General features: G+C 38.8%; 1 protein-coding gene across 1 annotated transcript in view; it reads left to right on the top strand.

Annotated features, from left to right (window-relative positions):
* The first annotated feature begins 1,031 nt into the window (after positions 1-1,031).
* The window catches only part of LOC5571662 (structural maintenance of chromosomes protein 4), a 31,810-nt gene continuing 14,169 nt past the window's right edge, over positions 1,032-18,672 (top strand). The window contains exons 1-3 of the mRNA XM_001653698.2: positions 1,032-1,349; positions 5,358-7,251; positions 16,161-17,235. Coding sequence (XP_001653748.2) covers positions 1,223-1,349; positions 5,358-7,251; positions 16,161-17,235 — 3,096 coding nt within the window. The 5' untranslated portion in view covers positions 1,032-1,222. The remainder of the gene's footprint in view (positions 1,350-5,357; positions 7,252-16,160; positions 17,236-18,672) is intronic.

Raw genomic sequence — 18,672 nt, 5'->3', positions numbered from 1 at the left:
AGTCTACTTTTTTGTACACTTGTTACCATAAGTAATAATGGCATCTACAACTTTTCTTCGACAATTTCGAAATAACACGTCATGCAATCCTGTCAAACAAACGCCTAATAAGCATCTCTGGATGTTCGCTGTATACCTGGTGGATTAAATGTTGAATAAACATTATAAAGTCTACTTATAATGTTACTACTGTTTAACAGCCGAGGTAAGGTCATTGAATAAACATGTACTATATGTTGGGAGAAAGATAGTGTCCGACCCCTTGACCCCTAGACTGATTGAAATGTAAGTGTGCTGCCCCTTGTTTGACAAAATTGGCGCGCTGATTGTTTGTTGTTGTTCAGCAGTGAGGCTATCAGGTCGAAGTAAAGTGTTCCGTGTAATTATTAACCGCAATAAAGATAGTTATAGTTTTATTCTGTATTCATGGTGTCCTCTTCCAATCACGTGAAAGTCCCGTAGTATGTCCGGTTCGGCTGGCGGGTGTTCCACTGTTGTAGCAAGTTCCAACACTATAATACGTTAATAAAATGGTTGTTGTTGAATAGATTCTCCATTTCTGGGCGAATAAGGCTTGAATAATAGTTTAATGTTAACTAAGTCAATCCTTAAGCAACTAACAGCTTATTAAAACAGTTTCGAGAAACTTTTCTTAAAGCAAAAATTGTTTCTTGGGTTGGACACGGAAAGAGAGATAATTACAAGTCGGTTTTTTGCTCATAAAATAATTCATATAACATAGCATTCGCAATATGATCTCCGCATCCTAATAAGAATTTTTGAAGTGATATCAGTAACGGCCTCAACCTCGATGGACTTTTAACAGTCAAAAATATATAATTCGACAATTTCTGATGGTATTTATCATCGGATATAATATGATTTATGACCGCTTCGTAGAACAAATGGAACCACTGTGCATTGTGTCGTGAGTCGTGACCCCTTCAGAAACTTCGATCATGGCCGTTGCAGCCGTTTTGACAGTTGGCTAATTTTTAAATAACTGTCAAAACTGTCGCTAACCTCCAAACCGACGTCCCATCGGGGAGTTTGGAGTTTGTAAACAAAATTTAATCTCGTCCCGAATTTTTCGACGACGCTTCAAAAGTTCGTTAATGTTTCCGATCAATCCAGTGGTTTTGCGGTGATTTTGTGTTGTGTTGTGTGATTAAATATATTTCCTGGAGTATTGCGTGCGTTGTGCAATTGCTCCGCGTAAAAGATGAGTAAAAACAAGCGCCGCTCGGGAGGAGCGGCGGGACAACCTCCGGCAGCAGCTCAGCAACCTCCGGCCGAAGCAATGGAAGTGGACATTGACGACGATGCCAATCTTTCCGAGGATGAGGAAGGTAAGCGGTGTTTTTTATGATGAATTACATGGCTGGTAACAGGTCTACTAAAAAAAAGCCCTTGGTTTATGTGGGAATATTATTAGTTGAGTTTTGGAAGCATTAGTAGAAATTTTCCATTGTAAATATGAAGTAAAATATGCAAACTTTTCTGTAATTTACTACAGATGACACCCAGGCTTCGTCTTTTAGCGAAGAGGTCTGTGTCATCCGCAAACTAAGATCCCTGAGGTAACTCAGGTAAGTCAGATGTAATTGTATAATATTGGACCCAAAGTGCTGCCTTGATGAACACCAGCTCTTACAGGAAGTCTCTCAAACCTGGAGTTCTGATAATTAACCTGAAGTGTACGATTTGACAGATAATTTTGAATTATTCTAACAATGTATGTTGGAAAATTAAAGTTTTTTAATTTTACAATCAAACCTTCATGCCAAACACTGTCGAATGCTTTTTCTATGTCTAGAAGAGCAAGACCAGTAGAATAGCCTTCAGATTTGTTGGAACGAATCAAATTTGTTAGACGTAAAAGTTGATCAGTGGTCGAATGTTTATGGCAGAATCCGAACTGATCATTGGCAAAAATTAAATTTTCATTTATGTGGACCATCATACTGCTCAAAATGACCTTTCCAAAAAGTTTACTGATGGAGGAAACTGATTGGATGATAGCTAGAAGCTTCTGCAGGATTTTCGTCTGGTTTTAAAATTGGTATAACCTGTAGAGATAGTGACCCTGACTTAGCTTCCCCTTAAAAAAAATTTCTGGATGAATACCTGAAGAAATCTTCGTAGGAATCGCTGGAGTAATTATTGAAAAAAATCTCAGCGAATTTCCTAGTTAAAATCTTAAAGAAATCCTGAAGGACGGTTTTATGAGAAAACCTTAAAAAGTCCTGGAGGCAACTCTGAAAAAGTTATTGGTTGAATTTCTTAACGGAAATGTTGGACGATGTCTTATGGAAATCAATAGAAGAATCACTGGATAAATCCAGTGGAACTATGTACTTTAAACAATTTGGAGAGATTACTTATGTACTGCTGCTCTGCCACTCTACGTATATTTGTCACGGAACTTTTCCTGATGCCCTCTGAGGTGATTTCTAATGCTACCCTTAGTAAAATCCAGTTTGAATTCTTGAAGTATCCAAAACAAAATTCTTGGCAGAATTTCTTAGTAAAATTCTTGGAGGAATTCCTTAGCAAAACTATTGAAAGAATTCCATACGACATAATCGCTAAAAGAACTACTGAAGACATCTTTAGAGTAATATCGAAATATCTGGGCAATGACATGAATCAATTTTTGATGAAATTCCTAGATATAATAAAAGAAAATACATATCGTAATGCCACGAGAAATTTCCAAAAAAAGGCTCACATCTTAGAGAAATGTCTGGTCATTTTTTTTTAAGAATCAAACACTTTTCTCCTGGTTCATGTTAGGTTTCGTTTTGTTTAGTCTATTATCGTTTTATTTTTGATTTCTTTTTGGTCTCTTTTTCAGGCAAAATGTCTCTAAAGTTCCTATTTTCAAGACACACAGTCGTTGCCAGTCCTGTTAAAGGAATTTCATCAGAATTTGCTCCAGGAAATCCTTGAGCACACCAACGCTCCCATAAATTTCCCAGAGACTTTATCAGGATTTCCTCAAAATATTTCTTGACTGATTCTTCCACCGATTTTATTAGTTGTTATTTATTATGGAAGATCTTCTAAAGATTCCTACAGGAGTTCACAAAGGTTCATTTCAGAGTTTTTGATGAAATTAGTTTGAGGATTTTTCCAGAAAGATTTTTCAGTTCTATTTCCAGGTATTTTCATATGAATTCCTACAAGAATTCATCCACATTTACTCCCAGGAAATTTGAGGAAATATACCAAATCCTCTTCCAAGGATTCCTCAATATTTTCGACGTAAGATTTCTCTTGATGTTCCTCCATAAATTTATCTAGAAATTTCTCCAGAATTTCATTCAACGATTAATTCTGTAGTTTTTCCATACAGAATTTCTGTAGTAATTACTCAGATAAAATCTGCAAAGATTCTTCAAATTCTTTTTTTTTTAAGTTTTCTCACCAGGTAATACTACAGTAATCATTCCAGTAATTCCTCCGATCATTTCTACTCATCAGAAAATCCTTCCGAAGATTTTCAAGGCGATCTTATCCAGAGCTTTGATTGATTATTTTTCTCATTTTCTAATTTATCTTGGCAATTTGTCTAGGAAATGCTTTGAGTTTTCTAAAGAGTCCAGAATACCGTTGACCGTTGTGATCGCTTGTGTTGTTTCTCCTACCGTTGATTTCGTGTCATTTTACCAAGGCTCAATTTCGCAAGTCAAAAGCTCTGATATTCAATAAACATAGTTTCTTCTCAACTTGATCTTGTGGATAACTTGGTGATTTACGTTTTGAACTGATTTATTGCGGCTGCTATTGGAATTCTCGCGAAGAAATTTGGTGCCAGTATGGATCAATCTATAATGGAACGACATTGCAAAAAGTGTACGCTTGCCATCAATATGCATACAGAGTTGTACACTGTCTGCGAAGGCATTTGCGGCAAATCATTCCACGCAACTTGTGTTGGTGTGCGAGAATCGGATTTATGTGCTCTATCGTGCAACATTATATGGATTTGCGATCCCTGCTTGAAAATCTTTTGCAGAATGAGGGAAAGAAATTTCAACGATGCAGCTACTAATACCGAGTTGCCGAGTTCGATAGTTGATGACGTTAACGATCTGAAGACCACAGTTGCAGAAATTGCTCACACGTTGTCAAAGGTTATACAAAACCAAAATTCATCTGCCTCGCATTCCACACCTATCTCCTCGCCCAAGATATTCGATGGTACCAACGACATCATAAGCAGTACAAAACAGCACGAACGCACGGAATCGTCAAACGAAACATCCGAACACGAGACCGAAGTGTTCTCGTTGTATTTATCCAATATTGACAGACGAGCAACCGAGGATGATATCAGCTTGATGGTGTCTAAGCAGCTTGGAGCTCGTTTCCCGTTCCCGTGCTACGATGTCGTGAAACTAATACCGAAACGGAAGAATACTCTCTCGCTAGATTATGTGTCGTTCAGGATAGTTTTGGATAAAAGATTAAAACCGGCAGCAATGACTGCGTCTACCTGGCCGAAAGGTATTAGGTTCCGAGAGTTCGTTAACCGATTCAACGACACCTGGAAACCTGCGTGAATGTCAATCGAAACACGAGTCGAATAGTGTGGATAGATAATTTCATAAATTTAGTCCTTGTTATTGAATGATGATCATTTCGTAAATGTTTTCTTCTTATTGTTGTTGTTATTATTCATGTTGTTAGATTCAACGTTTCGAGTTTGTATGTATAATGCTGGTGTGTTAATGAAGAATATTTTTTGTAATCTGAAAAGTTTGTAAAACGTAATGAAGAATTATAGTCTTAAGTTTTTTTTACAGTCTGTACGACTTATTGTCGAAGACGGTGGATCAATAAATAAATATCTTTCAGAGAACATTGTGGAAGTTAATATGGGGTTTATTTAGAACTTAATCAAGTTGCATTAGATGTTACTATAAATCTTCCTTCTTGCTCCCGCAGAAGCAAGTGACAAGATCAATGGATCTAATTTTGACCATTTAAAACGAAACTCTTGGAGGGATTTTTTTTAGGAAGTCCGTAAAAAATCTTTGGAGTAATATCTGAATGAAACTTAAGGCAAATGCCTGAATTAATTCCTGAAAAAAAAAAATAATGAAATGCGAGCAGTAACAGATACTTGTCATGTCATAAAGAATTCCCATATAAATATCCTAAAAATGTTCTTAGAGAAATGTCTGGTAAGATTCTTTGAGAAATAAACATATCCTAGGTAATTCCTGTTAATATTTTTTATGGCCCCTTTTTGATCTCTTTTTGGTTTCTGTTTCGTCTCTTTTTCGGATAAGAAGTCTCACAAGTTCCTATTAATTATCGTGATTTAATATGAAATTTTCGTTTTGCAGGAGGAACCCGCGTCGGAGGAATTTACATCCCGCCTCCAGTTCCGCCGTACTGTTCGACGGAGTGCAAAGGGCCACGGTTAATCATCACGCACATTTCGAACTATAACTTCAAGAGCTACGCCGGACATGTGATGCTGGGACCGTTTCATCAGCGCTTCTCGGCGATCATTGGCCCGAACGGAAGCGGCAAAAGCAACGTGATCGATTCGATGCTCTTCGTGTTCGGTTACCGAGCGCAGAAGATTCGCTCGAAGAAGTTGTCCGTTTTGTTGCACAGTTCGTCGAAACATCCAAACACGAACAGCTGCTCGGTGGGAGTGCATTTTAAGCAGATCATTGACAAGGAAGACGGTTCGTTTGAGTCGGTTCCGAATTCGGAGTTTGTGGTAGCACGGACGGCCTTCAGGGACAATTCTTCGTATTATACGGTGGACAATAAGAGAGTACATTTTAAGGAAGTGTCGAAGCTGCTGAAGCAGCATGGCATCGATTTGGATCACAATCGGTTCCTGATCCTACAGGGCGAGGTAGAATCGATTTCGATGATGAAACCGAAAGCGATGACGGAGAACGATTGCGGTCTGTTGGAGTATCTGGAAGATATCGTCGGAACGACGAGGTATAAGCAGCCTTTGGTCAAGATTAACGAGCGTGTGGAACTGTTAAATGAGGAACGAACGGAGAAGCACAACCGTTGCAAGCTGGCCGAACGAGAAATGAAGGATCTGGAGAAACCAATGCACGAAGCTGTTGAGTACTTGAAGTTGGAAAACTCACTGACCAGAACGAAGAACCAGCAGATTCAAAAGTACATCAGTGAGCAGTTGAAAAAGATAACTGAGCTGGAGGTGGAACGAGAACAAGCAGGAGGGATCCTCAAAAAGCACGACGAGACCTATGAGGCCCTGAAGAAGGAACGTGTCGAGAAGGAGCACCTGGTGAAAGAGGAAATCAAGCAGTATGATGGGCTGGTCAAAAAGAAAGACGATAAGGAAGCTGCCCTTAAAGCGTCTTTGGCCAACTACACTAAAGTACAAGCAAACATGAAGGCAACCAATGAACGACGTAAAAAGACGAAGGAACAAATAGAGGCAGAGAAGAAAAAGCTTCTAGACTTGAAGGAAATCCCTGAGAAGAACGCAAAGGAAATTGCAGAATCCGAGAAGAAGATAGAATCGTTGACCAAGCAAAAAGCTGACATTGAAGCCAAACTGACGGAAAATCTTGCCACACTAAAAGACGAAACCAAAGTCCTTTTGGAAGAGAAGGAAAAACTTCAAACGGAGTTGATAGATTTGAAGAAAGCGGTGGACGATTCGAAGTCCGCTCTTTCATTGGCCGAATCTGAGTTGAAAATCTGCCAGCATAATGAAACAACTGAGAAACGTAAACTCGAAACGCTGAAATACTCCTTCGAAGATTCGAACAAAAACTTCCAAGAAAAACAAGCGCGCCTGCAAGAACTCGAAAAGAATCTCCCTCAACTTCGGACGGATCTGCAAACAGCCAAGGCAAAGCTACAGGAAAACGTAACCGAAGAGAAGGAACTTCGCTCCCAGTTGCGAACCGTTCAGGGCAAGCTGCAGGAATCGATGCAAGCCGCACAGTCAACCCGGTCGCAGGGTAAAGTGCTCGATGCGCTGATGAAGCAGAAAAACGAAGGACGCATTCCGGGCATTCTGGGGCGGTTGGGAAACTTGGGCGGGATCGATTCCAAGTTCGACGTGGCCATCTCCACCTGTTGCGGCCATTTGGACTTCATTGTGGTCGAGACGGTCAATACGGCGCAGGCCTGTATCGATTATCTGAAAAAGAGCGACATTGGCCGGGCATCGTTCATTGCGTTGGAGAAGATCCAACAGTATCAGCAGTACTGCCACCGACAGATTCAAACGTAAGTGTTAAAGCTATTTTCCATTCATTTCTTATAACTAGGTTTCTGAGTTGTTAAGCACAACTTTCATACTAATTTGGTAAAGCTATTATTAACATTTCTTTGGATTCAATTTTCCGAAGCAGTTAAGAATTTTTGGAATTGGAGTCATCTGATTAAAACACACTTTTTATTGAACTTCACCTAACATTACTCTAATGTCCTAGGGGACGGACCTGGTGTAGTGGTTAGAACCCTCGCCTCTCACGCCGAGGACCTGGGATCGAATCCCACCCCCGACATAGTCACTTATGACGTAAAAAGTTATAGTGACGACTTCCTTCGGAAGGGAAGTAAAGCCGTTGGTCCCGAGATGAACTAGCCCAGGGCTAAAAATCTCGTTAACAAAGTCAAACCAACCAACCAATCTAATGTCCTAATGGGTCCGAGATACTCAACATCATCTGACCAATTTATTGGAACCCTCGTCATCGTGACAACATGTCTACTTGAAGGTATCAAATAAAGAGCTTTTGGTTTATGTGGAAATGTTATAAGTTTAGTTTTGGAAGCATTAGGAGAAATCTTCCATTTGTGCAAGAATGAAGCCAAAAAATTCAAAACTTTTTTGTAATCTATACCACAGATTACACACACGTAAGCTTTGTCCGTTGGCGGAAAAGCCTATGTCATTCACAAACAAAGATTTTTCCCTGAGATAACACCGGAAAATCAGATGTGAAATGTTCGACAATATACCGCAAAGTGCCCTAATTCAGCGCAGTGCTTAATTCCGCGCATTTCATACAAAATTATTTATATATGGAAATACACATTAATATTTCAGCAACTTTTAATGCTATTCGAGGCTACTTTGATTAAGAATAAGTTTGAATCACAAATAAAAGCAAATAAGGCATTTTTTCGCGGCATAAAAAAATAATCAGTGAAGGCCCGTCGGAGTAGACGTTATTTTTCTAATTTTCTTAGCGTCCGCGCTAAGACTGTAGGACAACAACAAAAGCGATTTCTTTATTAAAAATGTTTTATTTTTTATGCAATATTCCATGGAACTACTTGCTACAGATATGTTTCATGGTGCCCCTTCGTAGCTTATTTTCCCATGCTTAATACATGGTTCGTAGCAAAATCGTAGACTCCCCCCTCCCCCCTAAAATGCTACGTCATTTATGGACGGTCCCTTACAGGGAAAAATACCATGTGGTTTATGCACAGCCCCAACAAAATAGTCTATAGACACTAATGTCGAATTCGTTTTTGAACCTAGGTTGGAACTGGCGCAACCCGTTCTGAATCACAGTTTCAACCCCAACCCGATTCAGGTTCGACCGGACTACAATTTGCGGACTACGTAATTTTTGGATGACCCTTAGGTTCTTCTTAGGTTTCTTTTTGCTTAAAAAAATAAGTTTCAGTTACCCGTGGCATTAGTGGATACCATTAATTGATTAGCTTAAAACCCTTTGATTCCAAGCAATAATGCGAACTGGTCCTTGTATTGTATGAACAGTGCAGTTTGCTACAAAGCAAAGCCATGCTGAAGGTGTCTGGGTTCGATTCCCGGTCGGTCCAGGATCTTTTCGTAGTGGAAATTTCCTTGACTTCCCTGGGCATGAGGTATCATCGTGCCTGCCACACGATATATACGAATGCAAAAATGGCAACTTTGACAAAGAAAGCTTCAGTTAATAACTGTGGAAGTGCTCATAAGAACACTAAGATGAGAAGCAGGCTCTGTCCCAGTGAGGACGTTAATGCCAAGAAGAAGAAGATGAGGGTTTTTTCTCGACCGAATTGTCTAAAACTATGCAATAAGAAGCATATTTAAGCCAAATATGAGCTAGCTCTATATAGATTTCGAAAGAGTATTTCATTTCTAAGCTTTCCAGTTCAGTGAATAAAATAATTAAATTGTTAGATTCTATGGGATAATTTCACAACATAAAATAGGGTGCTCATATCACCCCATCGACAGAAGAATCGACGAAAAAATTCATTCGTTTTTTTTTAAGACGACGGAAATCGTGCGTGTCTAGTGTATTGATCTAAAAATTTCAATTATTACGACTTTTCTTAAGATGGCCAAATTGCCCCACTTTCCCCTAGACGAAATTCACACGTACCAATGCCACGGTTTTGGTTATCTTTATTTCATGTGATAGACAAAAAGTTAATAAAAAAACTGAACGTAGACTAAAAAGTTACGGTTCATACAAAACTCTACGTTTTCTCTTACAAAAAGTATTACGGAAGGGGAGGAGGTTGAAAATTTTCAATTTTAAGTGTTACGTAACTAATGGATGCAGACCCTTATCAAAATTAATGTTAATTTGATTGTTTCATGAGTGCGCGGAATTAGGCATTCTTCTGCGCGGAATATGGAAAAGCGTTTAAAAAATGCGCGGAATTAGGCAATTTCAACGAGTACTATTTCAAAAACATCACAATTGTAAATTATGAATACAGTCTAGTTTTTATTTTTCCCATAATCTTGAATAGATTTGCTAGCGATCCACCCATAAAGCTGTTTTGTTGATGCAATACTAATTTTTAATTAACAATTTGAATCGTTTTATTTCTTAACTGCGCTGAATTACGGCACTTTACGGTATATTGGCCCCAGAATGCTGTCTTTCCGAACACCAGCTATATGAAGTTGAAAGCCTCTTCAATGTGTAGAAAAGCATGGCCAGTTGTGTAGCCATCAGATTTGAATCACATTTGCTCGTTGGAATACGCAAAATTCAAGCAAATTTTGAATCATGTCTTCGTAATGTGAACTTCTGGTGTCCCACAAAAAGATACTTACTACGTTCTGAAAGATTTCCACGCTCTTGACTCATTCGACGTCCAAACTGTATTGAACGCAGGATCATTCATAAGTTTTTTTTTAATTCGAAGACCCACGAAAACACCTCCTTTTATCTTGTCATCCGACAAGTACTGGAATGCCGGACATTCTTTCTGCAACGCCTTCACAAAATTTTTGAATAGTCCCAGTTTTATGTGCAGCGGAGGAAGTATAATTTTGCCAATATCCAGGACTACTCTACGTTTTCTTGACCAACCGTAAAGCTATCTCGTTCTGGCCAATCTTTCCGAACGTAGTGCTGTTTACGGGCTCGACTATCCCATTTGCACAAAAACACACGAATTTTTTGTATCCTTGTTGCAATCCGGTCAACATTGCAACGACTTTCAAATCGGAGCAGGTTTCCCAATTATGTTCGTTGTAATTGATCAGTTCGAGCAACAACGCCATTGATTCATATGTCTCCTTCATATTTACTTGTGTGTCAAGTTACTTGTGTGAAAAATATTTGACTCCAATGGGAAGTTTTGTGAAACGGCGCAAGACAATACCGGTATTGAGATACAGAACGTCAACGTTTAAATGGGATTAGATCTTTATGGCTTAGCGGAAGGGAAAGGGGTGTAGCTATGTGCTCTTGATTTGAGTGAATAATAATTGAAAAATATTGACTGACCAATGCAATTTGCTGGACACTCGTCGACGTTAATATAAAATTTTGAGGGAAGAAAAAAGGACATTTCCATTGGATGGTGGTCATATTTGGGCATTCGTCGTAGTATTTTGGATTTAACACGGTCTTCAGTTTCCTCCCACACACTTTTACTCATTCATACAGTTCTGGGTTTGGTATGGGTTTTATAAATAGATTTTTTTTATTGGGTCCACAAGGTTTCAAAAGACACCTACACGGTAATGCTTCCAGTGGGCATTTTGCCCTTTGAAGGAAGCACCACTCTAGACAACGGACTAGCATGCAACGCCCAGTGGTACAGTCGGAGAACATTCCTCACGAAAAGTTTTCCAGCCTGCAGCGGGAATCGAACCCACACACCTTAGCACGATGCGGCTAAATGCCTGGTGACACTAACCGCACGGCTACGAAGCCCACAAGAGATATGAAAGGCTACAGTAGCTGAATATCACTGATATGTGTTTTTTTCTCGTAATTAATCTGTTTCACGCTATCTCCGTAAGCAAAAGATGTTCCAACAGCGGCGCCTGTGACATTCCTCCTATATAGGTAGTTAATTACCGTCCATATTGTCGTTCTGAAATAATAACAAATTTATTAATATGCAACATAACACAATTAGCATAATAAATAGTGATAAGTTTTTGCTGCTGAAGGCTATACATTTTTTCTTACTTGGCAGAAGCGCTGTTGTTGCACCATGGCCAGATTCATTTCTCGAGCGCGTGCACGGAAAAAATAACATTTGTGCTTGAACACTAAGATAAAAGGTAGCATCCTTGAATGATATCTGAAAGATATGGTATTTCCGGAAGGACCACAGAAGGTTTTACGGAAGTGCGGGAAAAAATCCAGAAAAAATGAATGAAGTCTTCCAGCAGGGTTTTTGGATGTAATCCAGGAATATTCCACTAGAATTTCCGAGCAAATCCTAAGGAGATACTCAAAAAAATAATCACAGGGAGATTTTTTGAAAAAATCAGCAGGAATGCCCAGAAGCATCCTAGAAGTAATCTCAGAAGAACTTGTGAAAGAATTTTCGAAAAAAAAAACCTGTTGAAAGTATTCAGAGGATCCTCAGAAAGATTTCCGAAAGAATTCCAAAATGTTTTCCGAAAAAAATCCTCCAAAAATATCCGGAAGTATTCCAACAGGATTTTCGGAAAAGTGCCAGAAGTATTATGAGGATATTGAAAAAAATAATTACAAAGGCTTTTTAGAATAATTCCAGAAAGATTTTCGAAAGTATCCCCGAAAGATATCCGAAAGTATCTCAGATTATTTTCGTTAGAATCCGGAGGTATTCTCGAAGCAATCCCAGGAGTATTCAATAATCTTAGAAACATTTTCGGAATCTCAAAGGTCGGAGGAATTCCAGAAGAATTTGTATTAGAGCTCTAAATATCCAGTAGAATTACATCATGGGTTTCAGTAGAAACTTCCGGAATGTTGCCGAAAAAAAAAATTGCTGAGAATTTAATCCAGGATTTCAAAAGAAATCCCAAGGAGATACACGCAAAAATCACAGAGGGATTTCTGAAGAATCCCAAAAATATGTCCAGAAGAATCTCAGAGGGATGTCTAGGAAAATACCAGAAGTAATACCGGAAGGGTCCTATGGAATTGTTTGGAAGAATCTCAGAGCGATATCTTCAAGAATACTGGGGTTTCTAGAAGAGCTTAAAGATATATCAGAACTAATCCCATGATATCCAGAATAATCCCAGAGTGGTTTTGGAAAAATTCAAGAGGAAGGTAATGAAGAATCCCAGGGGAATTTGCCAAAGGATTCTAGAGCAATTTCCTCAATAAAAGTACAAAAACAAATGTTTTATCTTGTGTCTGGCGCAAAAACTTTGAAAAATATCGAACTGATTTTTGACAGAATTTAACATGTTGAAATGCTGTTAAATGAGCGGTGAATGGCGTCCTTACGGTATTTTTTCATAATCAAGCCTTATTTTTTAAGTTTGTACACTACCCGTCATAAATACGGACTCACTGAAATAAGTATTGCAACACTCAGCTGAATAATGAATCACCCCCAAAAAGTTTAGCATCACCTCAAAACAGGTTAATTCACATTGCTATATCTCGAGATCCTTACGACTTGCAAAGAAGCGATCTTCAGCAAAGTTGTTCAGGGGATCAAGGACATCCGGGAAGCGAACAGTTTAGTTCACGATTTTGCCGCTAGGTGGCGCTAGTGATCATGTAAAATTGAGCATTTTGAACTAGTTGTAGCTTGTGATCCATAAGAGATAGAAAGTTCGGGTCTTCGGCAAAGTTGTTCAGGGGTTCAAGGACATCCGAAATGCGATCAGTTTAGTTCGCGATTTTGCCGCTAGGTGGCGCTAGTAAGCATGTAAAACTGAGCATTTTGAACTAGTTCTAGCTTGCGATCCACAAGAGATAGAAAGTTCGAGTCTTCAGTAAGTAAAGATGAGAAATAAAGTACATTCAAACATCAAATTTTTTTGGTTCCTAATTTTGCCACTAGGTTACACTAGTACGCATATTTAATTAAATATATGAAACAAATACTATCTTTCGAGCCAGATGAGATAGAAAGTTTGAGTCTTCGGCAAGGTTGTTTGGAAAATCAAGGGCATCCAGGAAACAGTTTACTCTGGAGGGATGACTGTACCTAAACATTATGAATTTGATAAGATAGAATTTCCAGAATGCTGTTCAGAAATCATTTGACATTTGGAAGTTGAAGTGATTTGAATCACTTTATGTACGTTTTTCAGATTTGATAAGTTCAATATCCAAGTGATTGATGTTTCATTTTTGAAGCAAATTTAAGGCATTCAGGTCTCATTCACTTTATATTCAAGTGTTTCAGATTTGACTAGCTCCATATCCAAGAGACTCATGTCCAATTCACTCCATATTCAAGTGTTTCAGGCGAGAATCACTTCATGTGATTCATGTCTGATTCACTTCATAGTCAAGTGTTTAAGGTAATATTCACTTCATGCACAACTAATTCAGGACCGATTACATTCTTGTTCAATTTATTCAGATATGATTCGCTTTATATCCAAATGATTCATGTCATGTGACACTTCATTTTTGAATGCATGCTCACTAGCGACAAAATCGCGAACTAAACTGTTCGCTTTCTGGATGTCCTTGAACCCCTGAGCAACTTTGCCGAAGACCCGAACTTTCTATCTCTTATGGATCACAAGCTAGAACTAGTTTGAAATGCTCAATTTTGCATGCTCACTAGCGCCACCTAGCGGCAAAATCGCGAACTAAACTGATCGCTTCATGGATGTCATTGATCCCCTGAACAACTTTGCTGAAGATCGCTTCTTTGCAAGTCGTATGGATCTCGAGATATAGCAATGTGAAATTACCTGTTTTGAGGTGATGCTAAACTTTTCAGGGTGATTCAATATTCAGCTGAGTGTTGCAATACTTATTTCAGTGAGTCCGTATTTATGATGGGTAGTGTATATTTCAACTCTAATTTGACCTTTTGTGATCCGGCCTTTTGTGGTAGGTTAGAAAACCTTTGATCTTTTTTGATAGTCCCGCATTAAACAGCAGGATTGAATACACAACAAAATTTCCGTATCGATTTCTAGTGCAATATTCTTGATGTTCCAAACCTCTTTTTCAAAATGATTTGTAAATTAACAGTACCACTCATGGTCCTATGGAGAACGATTTTTAAAATAGAATAACAACCACTTCATGATTATCTAGTTTGATAGTCCCAGAAATCGTGTGCTTATTGTCAATCATGTCCACTCGGGAACTCGTTCAACTTCTTTGTCTCTTATAGAGCAAAAAAGAAACATAATTTCCAGAAGATTGACACTTATATCGTTTGGAATGCATTAACAATTCCCTGTTGCAAATCATGGCCCATAAGGAACATTTCACGTTATTTCAGAGTGAGCTAGGTACTATGGTAGGCCAGAAATATATTCCTGAGACAATTTCCTGATGTCCACATCTGATGCGTTTGATGTCCACATTATTGGGTTTGTACTGATAAGCGCATGTAGTAACCTAATCTAGAACGACTACTTTCGTGATCAGTATATCAGATGAATTGATAATAACTAGAAACAATCTGCTGATGCACTTTCCAGAAGTTTGATATTGTTCATTTAGATTTACTATAGACCGAAGTTCATAAGAGGAATTAAATATTACCAACGAATGTTCGCCGACGTTCTTGCGAAGTGCTACGCCGATAAAAGCATTCCTTATGCGTCCTCGAAGCACTAAATTAGAATGCCGACGCCAAACTTCGTCGAAGTTTTGACTGCCGAACTTCTAATTGTCACTCAAATTGTCAATACTCATATTACCACCAATGATTTATTAAAATTCACAAACAAAAGCAACAATAGCTTTTATATAGTGTGCAGACAAGCTATACCAACTACCAGCAGACTTCAGTAGGCTGGTCATTTAGTGAAAGTTGGTATGATCATTTCGCAATAAAAAACGTGCACGGGAACCCTAATATTTCGTAGGATTTGGAAACTATCGACGAAAATGTAATACCTTGGTAGGTATGATCGGCGTGAAGTTGAGCTGCTGTTTAAACAACGAAAGCGATTATCTTATGTTAACAGTTTTTCAACTTGCCTGTAGTATTAAGCAACCATACACAATTCTAGCTTTTAGTTACATAATTTTCAATCCATTGGTTTGAGAAATTGAGAAAAAAATCATTCAATGATTTAGGGGTGTCCATTAATTACGTGAGACAATTTTAACGGATTTTCTACCTCCATTCGCCCCATTGTGTAACTCACTCACATTGTCATTCAAAGTGGATTTAAAAACGTGGCAAAAATTTTAAGAAAAGTCGGTTTTTTCGAAATGCGCGTTTCCAACATTGGTTTTTTCCAAGTTTGTTGAAAATTCAATACTTTCGATGGTTTAGACAAATCGAAGCAGCTTCCGTTCCATTGAAAAAACGAAGGGTGTCGCCAAACGTGATCAGTATTTCAAAATTTGCTGGAATTATAAATTGTGTAAGATTGAGTTATGATTTCGGTTTAGAATTTGATTACTAATTATCATAAGGGGTCGTCATAAGGCAGATTTCTTTCGTTCGTGTTTGCAACCATAATCAAAGAAAAGACCTTCTAAGGAGGATTGGTGTCCAAAAAAGTTTATCGCTAACAAATTTTCACTTCCGTTATCCGGTGTAACAAAAAATCGAAGGCACAGCGGTTCTAACAAGAATAGAAAAATATGAATGGAGATGGAAAATAGCATTGAAGAGAACAGTTCTTTTAGCACTGAGAAGTACTGTTTAATGGTTTTCGGTAGTCTCAGCACGAGTGTACAATGGGCACTGGAGGTGTCAAAGTTGATTTTGTCCACATATTCTAATATTAACATATATTTTTGTTCTCATTTCAGCCCGGAAAATGTACCCCGCCTTTTCGATCTGATCCGCGTGGAGGACGAACGTGTACTGCCGGCATTTTATTTCGCCCTGCGAGACACGTTGGTGGCCGAGAATCTCGATCAAGGGCAGCGGATAGCCTACGGTGCCAAACGGTATCGCGTCGTTACGCTGGGCGGTGACGTGATAGAAACATCCGGTACCATGTCCGGTGGTGGCCGTTCGATGCAACGTGGCCGAATGGGCACCAAAGTACAAACCAAGACCTCTGCCTCGGATACACCCAAGTCCAACAAGGAGCTGGAGCATTTGCAGGTGAGGGCCCAAGAAATACAGTCGCAGATCAACTTCCTGCAGGAACAGCAAGGAGAGCTCGAACAACAGATTCAAAGGATGGGTTCTCAGCTGAAAAATCAGGAAAATGAAGTCAAGCGTCTGAAGATGGATGTCACCAGCTTGGCCGAACAATTGCCCCGACTGAAGGATCAAGTCGAGCGACAGCAAGCGAGAGTGGCTCAAACTCATTCTGATCCGGAAAAGGTTCGAGCGCTGGAAGCTCAAGTGGCCGAATGCAAAGAAACTCACACGAAGAGCAGCGAAGCCGCGAATACCATTCAGAAGCAAGTCGATGGGGTAACGAAGAAAATCAACGACATTACGAACAGCAAGGTCAAGGATCTGCAGACCAAAATCAACAACCTGACGAAACAGATCGACAAACTTACGACCAACATTTCCAAACTAACGGTCGAGGTGAAAACTTCCGAAAGAAATGTGAAGAAAACCGAAGACAAGATCAAGAACATGGAAGAGGAAGTAATCTCCGCGGAGCAAGCCATCCGATCCGGGTGCGAAGAGCGGGAAGCACTGGAAAAGGAAGCCAGCGATCTGAAGCAGGAAATCGACGAGCTGAAGGTGGAAATCGAGAAGGCTCATGACGGTTCGTCGAGCATCAAGAAGGAAATCGTCGCCATCCAGAAGAAGGAAGCCGAAGGCAAAATGAAACGGCTCGAGTTCGAGCAGATTTTGCAGTCGATCGAGAAGAAGCTGAGCGAAGTGAAGGACACGATTCCCCACTGGAAGAATAAGGTGAGTTTCTTTTCTTTGTTCTCTTGGGCATTGAATGGTTTGACGGGGTTTAAAATTTATTCATTTTTTTTCTGGGGCGATTAATGTACAATTCAAAGATTAACGATCACGATTCGGGCTTATAATTTAGCTTACAGTTAGATCTCGAAAGAGTTTTGAAACACTGTTTTACAAACAGGATAAATTTTCATTAAGTGAAGTAACGACGGCTAGGTGATTAGTAAGATATTGTTAATGTTTGTTGAGTCTTATGGGGAACAAGAATTATGATGTCTCCATCATAGTTGAGTAATGCACAATAGTTATTGTTATTTCGTAGTTAAAGATATGCAATAGAGTCAAATTGGGACGAAAATAGTTGCTGGTTAATGATTAACACAGTGTTGAACATTACCACTTATCGTGCTTCTCTAAAACACAGGCCTTATCAGTTACCTCAGATGTCTGTGGCAAAGAGACAAGCAGACGAACGAATAAGTTATTTTCATTATATCCAATTGAAAGGGTATCTGAAATCAACCGTATAGAATCTTTTGAATAATTTACTCACAATATCATCAGAGATATATCTCCTTATCTCTCCAGAAGTAATTTCTTCATAAATTCTTTTATAATTTTCTCTAGGAAATTTTGCAATAGTCCGACGCTGAACCCTCCATTAATTTCCATACGGATTGCTTTGAAAATTACTCCAGGTGTTCCATGATTCATTTTACAAAATCCTGCTGAAATTTCCTCCAGTAATTCTTTCTTCGTTTTTCTAATTGTTACTCCAGGAAATCTTACAAAGATTCCTGCTGAAATTCTTCTAAAAAAAACACAAAGGTTTATTCCACGCATTCCTTCTACGTTTAGGGATTTTTCCAGTGAATCCAACAAACACTCTATAGGGATTTCCCCACCATCTCATGAAAGGACTCAAAAGTTTCTTTAGTCCATAGTTTCCCGTCATGAGCCAATGTCAGGGGGGTTTTGAAAAAATAGTATAATTTCATATTTTTCGCCTATACTCGACTATCCCTTAGAAATGTGTCGATTGTTTCACAATAGTTTCAAAGAAAACAATTTCAAACTGTGCAAACGATTACTAAAGCTTAAAGGCAAAAGTTTTGAGGTCCCGCTATAATCAAGTCTAAGGACTTTGCCGGAGTCTCAAATTTTGAATTGTGATGGTTCATGTGGAATACGAATGATTCTACAAAATCTAGCCACCTACCAGGATATGATAAATTTCTACTATGTACCAGTATTCAAAGATTTTCAGCAAGTTTAAACATTTTAGTTGGCTGGAATATTTTGAGAGAGATTAAACTAGTCAACTAAAATGAGTATACCTCATTGAGAACTGAAATGAGAAAAATCCTCAGAGGTAATCAATAAAAAAAGAAAATGTCTTAATATGTACAAACAGTTAAGTTGGCTGAACTATTTTTGAAA

This window comes from Aedes aegypti, chromosome 2 (assembly GCF_002204515.2).
Source record: "Aedes aegypti strain LVP_AGWG chromosome 2, AaegL5.0 Primary Assembly, whole genome shotgun sequence".
NCBI lineage: Eukaryota > Metazoa > Arthropoda > Insecta > Diptera > Culicidae > Aedes > Aedes aegypti.
Note: the sequence above shows the minus strand (reverse complement) of the source record. Positions and strands in the feature narration are given on the sequence as shown.